The 9,268-nt window shown below is 38.4% G+C and overlaps 1 protein-coding gene and 1 pseudogene across 1 annotated transcript; one reads left to right on the forward strand and one right to left on the reverse strand.

The window, feature by feature from the left end:
• Positions 1-857: 857 nt before the first annotated feature.
• LOC124506150 (olfactory receptor 5M10-like) lies at positions 858-1,805 on the reverse strand. Its single transcript, XM_047072168.1, has one exon. It carries the CDS (start codon positions 1,803-1,805, stop codon positions 858-860), a length of 948 nt encoding a protein of 315 aa, XP_046928124.1.
• A 3,948-nt stretch (positions 1,806-5,753) lies between these two features.
• Positions 5,754-6,457, forward strand: LOC124506062 (olfactory receptor 1030-like; annotated as a pseudogene).
• Positions 6,458-9,268: the final 2,811 nt, after the last annotated feature.

The raw sequence follows: 9,268 nt of genomic DNA on the forward strand, positions 1-9,268 counted from the left end.
TGAAAACTTATAAGCAGGTGTTGAGGGTATTTTTTTCAAAATTGAGGAGCATAAACAATATTTATAATAAGACAAAACTTTTTCAGGATATCTATAATATTGGTTGGGAAAAAATATGGAAAGCTTAAACTTATAGGGGATCCATATGTTTAAAATCCCCCCAGGGCGCCTGGGTGGCTCAGTCGGTTGGGCGGCCGACTTCCGCTCAGGTCATGATCTCATGGTCCATGAGTTCAAGCCCCGCGTCGGGCTCTGTGCTGACAGCTCAGAGCCTGGAGCCTGTTTCGGATTCTGTGTCTCCCTCTCTCTCTGACCCTCCCCCGTACATGCTCTGTCTCTCTCTGTCTCAGAAATAAATAAACGTTTAAAAAAAATAATAAAAATAAAATAAAATTCCCCCAATGTAATATAGTGATTACTCAGGCACAAGACCATTGATCTATATCACTCATTGAAGAATAAATTATTTCATAATTCTCTTTTAAAATGTTTAAAACTAATCACTCTATTTTGAACCTCATTATGGCTCTCTAGACCATATAATTCAGAGGAGATGAATCTCCCATGTTCCAATCAAACTGAATTAATTCTAATATTTATCCCCAGGAAAATAAAGACGTTAAAGTGTTTTTGGGAATTATTGGAAACTACACAATTTACATTCTGAGATTTTTTTTGCTAAGGAAAATACTGTTTCAACATTACAATTTTTATTAAAGCTATTACTTTGTGGAGAAATTTGCTAATGTCATTGAGAGTTTATGTGATATTCCATCATGACTATAGAGTAGTAGGTTTGCCCTGTGAAGGGACCCACTATGTTATTACAGACACTCAGTAATTACAATGAACAGATGCTACACTGCAGTTTTATGAAAGAGATTTCCCTGAATGATTTGCTGCATAGCATGGATCACATGCTTGTTTCTTAAACTGTAGATCAGTGGGTTCAACATTGGGCTCAAGAAAGTATAAAAGACTGCAATTATTTTGGACTCCTCCACAGACTTCTCAGATGGGGTCCTTAAGTACATGCAGAAGAGGGTTCCATAAAATAGGGTGACTGTTGTCAAGTGGGAACCACAAGTAGAAAAGGCCTTGTGCCTGCCTTCAGCAGAACGGATCCTCAAGATGGCTGCAATAATGAGAAGGTAGGAAAGGACAATGATGAAGAGAGAGCTTGACAGAGTCAAGCCAGCGACTACCAACATCGCCATCTTTTTGACATAAGTGTCAGAGCAGGCCAACATTAACAGAGGAGGATCTGCACAGTAGAAATGATTGATTTCAAGGGAGCCACAGAAGGACAAGTGAAAAGTCAGCAGTGTCTGGGAGAGTCCATTAAGGAAGCCACAAGTATAGGGGACCATGACTAGAGAGATACAAACGTTCTTAGACATTCTGGTATTGTAACGTAAAGGGCTACAAATGGCTACATAGCGATCCAATGCCATTGAAGCCAGCATGTAAAGCTCAGTGATCACCAGGGCAATGAAGAGAAGACACTGTGTGAAGCATCCAGCATAGGAGATGGTCTTCTGGTCGGAGAGGAAGTTGTGCAGCATGTTTGGAGTGATATTGGAGGAATAGCAAATGTCCACGAAGGAGAGGTGGCTAAGGAAGAAGTACATGGGTGTTTGGAGGTGAGAATTGGTCCTGATCAGCATAATCATGCAGAGATTGCCTGCCAGCGTGATCAGGTAGATCACCAGAAACACCCCAAACAGGATCTTCTCCAGGACAGGGTCGTCTGTGAGTCCCAAGAGAATGAATTCTGTCACTGTAGTGTGGTTTGGGGAAGACATTCTCTTATCCCTTTTAAACTGAGAGTGACAGAGAAAGTGAGAAATTCCATCTGATCCAGAGTCTCTGTTTATTCCATCCATTTCATCATTTATTCATTGATATATTCATCTACCAGAAAATTTCTCTTCTAACAATACATCAGAACGTCTACATAAATATTTAGTACATGTCACTGTACTGTCTTTTTGTCCTATATCTCAAATGCCAAACATACACACACTTTCTCTGTCTCCTGTGTATATATATTCATATATGCACATTTCATATTAATTATTATCTACTAATGTATAATATTACGTATTTTATGTATACACATGTTCATACATTTATGCCTTTCTTCCCAGGGAACTCCATATTTGAATTTGGTCACACTTTGAGAAAAAGAAAACCCGTGAGATGAAATTCAGCAATGAAAAGGTGCAAGAAAGGTTGCCTGGGTGGCTCAATCAGTTAAGCTTCCAACTTCGGCTCAGGTCATGATCTCACAGTTCACAAGTTCAAGCTCACATCGGGCTCTGTGCTGACAGTTTGGAGCCTGGAGCCTGCTTTGAATTCTGTGTCTCCCTCTCTGTCTGCCCTTCCCCCACTTGTGCTCTGTCTCTCTCTCAAAAAATAAATAAATAAACTTTAAAAAATTAAAAAGAAAAAAAAAAGATTAACTCAATTTGGGGGACTTGGCTGGCTCAGTCGGTTAAGCGTCTGACTTCGGTTCAGGTCACGATCACACAGTTCGTGGGTTCAAACCCTGTGTCAGGCTCTGTGCTTACAGCCCAGAGCCTGGAGCCTGCTTTGGATTCTATTTCCCCGCCTGTCTCTGCCCCTCCTGTGCTTGTGCTCTGTCTCTCATCTCTAAAATAAATAAGTAGATAGATAGATAGATAGATAGATAGATAAAATAGATCTCTTTTTAAAATAAGAAAAGATGCAGGTAATTAGCATCATTCAAAGGGACAAAAATGAGCTTGCATTTCTAATGTCCCACGAACAATGATACGTTATTGTTTCAGATATAACATGGGAGATAAATCTTTAGTACCATATTTTCTCCTTAAATCTACAGCCGTCTGGCTTGATTTCATTCAGAAACATTTATTTATGAGATTCATCTCTTGATACTTGGCTAACAGTTTACAGAATAAAGAATTATTTCTGCTCTGTAAATTGACACATTCATTTATTCATTTACACTGTAAAGGCTGATTTGTTTTTTCCGTCCTAGGTTCTGTGGTTATCACAGTGAACAAACACCCCAACCTCATGCTGCATATATTGTAGGAAAATGAACAGATATCAGACACATAGACAAAGAGATATATCATTATGTTAGTTAAAAGCAAGGGCTATGAAGAAAAATAAAGACGGAATGCATTTAGGTGCATTTTTTCCTCTTTATCGGGATACAAATCTCCACACAAAGAACATAACCTATTTTTAGTAAACAATGTAGAACGTGACCTACCTGGAAAAAGCTGATTTACCGTGTTTTGTAAAATCAAGGTGGGAAGATTTATAATGTATTTCTTAAGTATATTCCGTAGAGTATTAAAATAATTCTAAAAAAGTAATTAAAAGAGTCTTTGTTCCTCACAGGTATAACCTTAAATTGATGCTCTGAGAACTGAATTCTCCTTTGAGGCCAATATCCCTATCTAACATATATATATATATATATACACTGCTTAGTTCTGTGCATGAGATCTTTAGCACAATTAGCAAAATTAGCCCTCCGTTTTAATACTATTGGAAGAAGGAAGACAAAGATAGATAGGTTTTTCTTTTTTTAATATGGTAGAGTGGGAATTCCAATTAGAAAGTCTGTTTTTCCCTGTGAACGCTAAGGTGACTTCAGCTAGTGAGACTGCAGACTAAGAAGGTACTGTAGGTGAGTGATTTGAGGAGCACAAAGACCAGGAAAACTGCAGACTAGAAAAAATACTCACCTCAAGTAATTCTGACAAAGGATCTATGTCCAGAATAAGTGCATATCCTCCATAACTAAGGGATGAAAATATAACCAGCCCAGTAAAAAAGAATCTGAAGTGAACAGGCTCTTCATAAAAGATATCTGAACAGCCAATAACTGCAGGGAAAAAAATGTCGACCACTAGAATTGTCAAGAAAAGCAAATTATAACTACATCCGGATGCTTCTTCACACCCAACTCAAGAGCAAGAATTAAAACAGATTGAGAATAAACAGACAAAAATGACAATGCGAAATAACGTAACTCTCCTAATGCATCCCTTGAGGGAATATAAAGTCATTCAGCGACTTTGGAAAATGGGTCTACCTCCTAAAATTTCTCATAGACTTACAGTTTCTTACTAACCTGTGACGAAACAAGTATTAAGTATTTATTCAAGAAAATAGATGACACTTATCCACAAAGAAACTCAAACATATATTAGCAGACACATAGGCAAACAATTTGTGGTATGTCCAGATGTGGACACAAAATGAACAAAACTTTTTAAAAATTTGGAAGAGAAAGGAGACGAGTTTTATTTGAGCCCAAGGTGGGACAGATGCCCAAGATACACAGTCTTCAGAAAGAAGAGAGTGCTCGGGGGGGAACACCATATATATATATATATATATATATATATATATATATATATATTACATAAGGAGTTACAAATTACCATGATGAAGGACATTCCAGAAAGTTACAAACCTAATCTTATGTTTTTAGTATGTGCATGGCTGCATGACTTTAATCTTAGGGGAATCAGGAAGGTTTTGCTTTTTATTTTGTTTTGTTTTGTTTCTTTATGTTTGGGATGCTTCTTCTTGGTGATTTCTTTATTTTTATTTTTTTAATGAAGCAGATAGATGTGTGCTCGGGGGAGAAACAACCCATGCTTTGAGCCTTTGCGGACTCACTTGGACCTTGGTAAATTTTAATTTTTTTTGGTGTTTATTTATTTTTGAGACAGAGAGAGACAGAGTGTGAGTGGGGGAGGAGCAGAGAGAGAGGGAGCCACAAAATCTGAAAAAGGCTCCAGGCTCTGAGCTGTCAGCACAGAGCCCAATGCGGGGCTCGATCTCACTAACCATGAGATCATGACCTGAGCTGAAGTAGGATGCTTACCGACTGAGCCACCCAGGCACCACTGGACCTTGGTAAATTTTAAATAATAACTTTCCTGGTAGCCCAGGAGCAGGGCCCCCAATGTTATTGAAAATCTCCTTTGTTACATATAATAGAAATAAAAAAAACCTGAGTAACGCAACTTAAATAAATCCTGAAGACATACTACAGAAAACGACCAGCTTCCTAAAAGCAGGGGAATGGCCTCTCCCAAACCTGTTTCTCCGTAAAATCAATGAGAACACTGGCAGAGTGGTCAAATCAACTTCTTCGGACTTTTGGAAAGTAACCAAAGGCTTGCAATAAACCTAGGATTGCTTATTCAAATAAAAATGGCAGAATCTGGTATGAAGGTTGACCTCTGTGGTGCTTTTATGTGCCCCGTTCCCATTCCCCATCCTCAGCAGCTTTGAAAACATGCAATTGTGATTGCATGGCTGCATGCACTGCCAAAATACAATCAAAATTTCTATCTTTCACTGTGAGTATATGTACCTCCATAAATTTGATTTAAAGGTCACTTTTATTTCCACAGGGTCAAGCAGATGAAGTTATTCACTAGATGCTTAATTCCGACAAAATATTTGTTACTAATAAAGTGTAACAGCAAAGGTATGATGTGATCGGGACTCTTTCCAGCCTTAAACTAATGCAGTTCAAGAGCAACCATTTCCTTCCCCTCAAAAAATTTTTAGGAAACACTTCAAGGATGGAATCCAGAAAGCTATGTAGATAATCTTTTTTCCCTTCTCTTTTCTTGGTTCCCAGTTTCAGAGACCTTGGTTTTAAAAAACATGAGAAGATGAAAGACAAGCAGCTAAGGAGAAGAAGTTAGATGAAGAATTTTAAGTAGTAAATGGGAGTGGTCAAAGGAAATATACGAGAGTTCTCTCCACGAATCTTCATCAGCCTTATGCAGTATTACGTGCTGGGCACCATGGCCTCTGACAGGTACATGGCCATCTGCCATCCCCTACAATACAACAGCAGAATGTCCAGGCCCCTTTGCATCTGCCTTGTCACTGCCCCCTACCTCTGGGTACTATGGTGGACACAATGCAGATACTATTGACCTCCTGCTTATACTTTTATGGACACAACTTCATCAACACTTTCTATGTGCTGCCCCACCCCTCCTGATGCTGACAGGATCAGACACTTACAGAAAGCAGGCTGCTCTGTTTGTGTGTGGGGATTAACCTCACCGTTCCATCCTTATATCCTACTCACCATCCTTATCTCCTACATTTTCATTTTCACCACCATCATGAGGATCCCTTCCAGCAAAGGCCAGTGCAAAGCCTTCTCCACCCGTGGCTCCCACCTGATCGCTGTCGCCATGTTTTTGGGGTCCCTATTCTGCATGTATCTGAGACCAGCCCCTGAGCAGTCTGTTGAACAGGGAAAATTGTGGCAGTGGTTTGTATCTTTGTGAGTCTCATGCTGAATCTATTTATCTACAGCCTGAGGAACAAAGATGTGAAGCAGGCTTTGAGAACAGGGTTTCGGAGGAACTTTGGCACAATGGAGAAAAGGTGTATTTTGACAGTCTCCCAATGAAAAAAAACAAAAACGTGTCAAAAACAATGAAAAAGCAACCCCTGTTGGTTGTACCTGAATGCAATTCTCTGGAGTAACACTAACATTGATTATATATGCACAGCTTCTGGCCAGGTGAGAATCCTAATGGCAGCCATGAAAAGGACAGTTGTTTGGAGATGATGACAGGTGGGAAACACAAGAGCGGAAGTCAGCTGCTTATAATTAAGCAGGGTCCCCTGTTTAGTCTCACTCAAGAACTCCCTTCCCCTTGATCAGTCTGCAGACAAGTCCTTCCTTTCAGCTCATAGGTCCACAATATTGACCATCACTGAGCTATTCTTAGTAGCAAAGTGCAGGGCTTTGCAGTATGTTTCCTGAATATAAAAATAATTTACATTCACTTGATACACTACATAGTTTCCTTTAATGAAAGCTGATTATCTTCTCTAAAAAGGCTGAAAACTCTAATTCTGTATATTTGTTTCAATACGTTCGTTTTTGGTACATTCTTATGTCTACTTATCCAGAGTAGAAAACCATCTGTGCTTTATTATTTTCACAAAGAATCTGATAGTTGACGTCTTAATTAACCAACACATTTGTTTCGATAGTTGTCCTTAATCAAAGCAGATATCTATAGGAATGGGCGAAACCCATTCTGGATATAGAAATTTCATGGCCTCCATTAGAGGCTTTTATGATTCTGTTCCAACCTTATTGACAATTACTTGCTCTGTGATTCTGTGTATTACCTTGCTGTTCCGTTCATGTCTACCCATAAACTAGTTTTAAAATAGCAGCTATTCTAAGCATGGAAATTTGGGTTTTACTAAACCCAACTAACTCGTAGCACAGCCATATTCCAGATTGCTTGATACTTTTTGAACTTGGGCTTTACTTAAGTGAATTAATATAGCGTACCATTGATATGACACATTTAGTACATCTTTTCCTTTTAATATTTCAGCAGTTTTTATTTTTCTCTCTTTAGGAAAATCTTTCTCCATGTAAGTTTCAGCTTCTGATCGGTTATTACATGAAGATAAGTTTCTACAGTTTTAATCTTCTTTCTTTCTTTCCTTTTGGACGTAGCGACGTGTACCGTCGCCACCACCAAATGGGTGCTCAAGTTTTCCTTTCTCCTCAAAAGCGTTGTGAGTGTTATTTCATTGTGTGTATGTGTGAATACAGTAGATATAAAACCATCACAGAGGACATTAGTGCATCAGATACAATTTATTGGAACCAAAATTTGTTTTACTTCATCTCCATGACACGGTACTTCTCGCTGTTGTGATGATGATGTTACAGCACAAGAAGAATTCTTCATTTGGTGGAACTTTCTTTGGGTTGATAGAGTTTTGAGCGTCAAAGAAAAAAATGTTTTCCTGATTAAAAGTATGCAGATAAAGATACTGATATTTACTTTCCCCAAACCTCACCCCTACAATATACATAAGCATAGTCTGTTTCCTCAAATTAATTGGAAGAACAGTGTATTTTTTTATTTAGGTACAGTGGGCATTCAACGTTACATTCGTGTCAGGTGTACAACATAGTGATTCGCCATCTGTATATGTCATGTTGTGCTGACCATCGAGGTAGCTACCATCTGTCACCATGCTATGCTAGTACAATATCACTAACGATACTCCCTGTGTTGTGCCTTTTATTCCAAAGACTTATTCATTCCATAACTAAAAGCCTCTATATCCCAGTCCCCTTCATCAATTTTTCCATCTCCCCACCAACATCTCCTCAGACAACCATGACTGTGTTCTTTCTGTCTACAGGTCTTTTGTTCGTTTGTTTATTCATTTGTTTTATTTTTGAGATGCCACATAAATCTTTCTCAGTCTAAATGACTTCACTTAGCATAATGCCTTCTACCTCATTGATGTTGTCACTAAGAACATGAGCTTTTCCCACTTTATGGCTGCATAGCATTCCATTATGTGTGTGTGTGTGTGTGTGTGTGTGTGTGTGTATACCATATCTTCCTTATCTGTTTGTCTATTGATGGACACTTAGATTTCTGAAACACAGTATTTTTAAGGGGAAAAATAAGAGGAATTTGGATTGAAAAGAATCTGCATTACCATCAACTTCCATTACTATTAGGGAACTGTTTGGAGCCCTTGTTTTTCCCACTTTCCTATTTGAAATCTAACAGTAATAAAGATCTTTCAGTTTATATCTTAAGATCAGGACTGTACTGGTAACATACCTTTTTTTTGCCTTTTTTTTGTACATATACAAGAAATTGTTGTTTCTTTTCGAAAATTAGTATATGCATATAAACAACAAATTTTACTTTTCCTTAATCTTAGTGTTTAACAAAGTTATATTGTAAACATCATTGTACCCTATTTCCTTCTAAAATTCTCTGTAAAATCTTTTGGCCTTTCTTTAATTGGGTCCTTTTGTCATTTTAACGTCTAGAATCTGCCCATGCCTAAGGGTTACAAAAGGCAGGCAATCTTCACCTGGCACAGTGCTGAGGTGACTGTGACTGTTAGGAAGCAGGGCACATTTGCATTCTGCATAAGTTTCAGTGAACAGGGTAACCTGCAATGTGAGGGTGGCCTGTATTTCATAAGCCTTTGTTGCCTTTTTCTCAATTCCAAAGCAAACATTCTTATGAAAACACTCCCCTATGTTTTATTATGCCTTCAGCATATTCTTAAATTGGAAGAGTTGAGTAACAGTGGACATTTTTCTAAGTTTATTTATTTATTTTGAAACAGAGAGAAAGACGGAGACAGAGAGCATCAGTGGGGGAGGGCTAGCGAATGGGGGAGAAAGAGAATCCCAAGCATTCTCTGCACC

Source organism: Lynx rufus, unplaced genomic scaffold (assembly GCF_022079265.1).
Source record: "Lynx rufus isolate CCGP_SWC_20201006 ecotype Redwood Valley unplaced genomic scaffold, mLynRuf1.p SCAF_9, whole genome shotgun sequence".
NCBI lineage: Eukaryota > Metazoa > Chordata > Mammalia > Carnivora > Felidae > Lynx > Lynx rufus.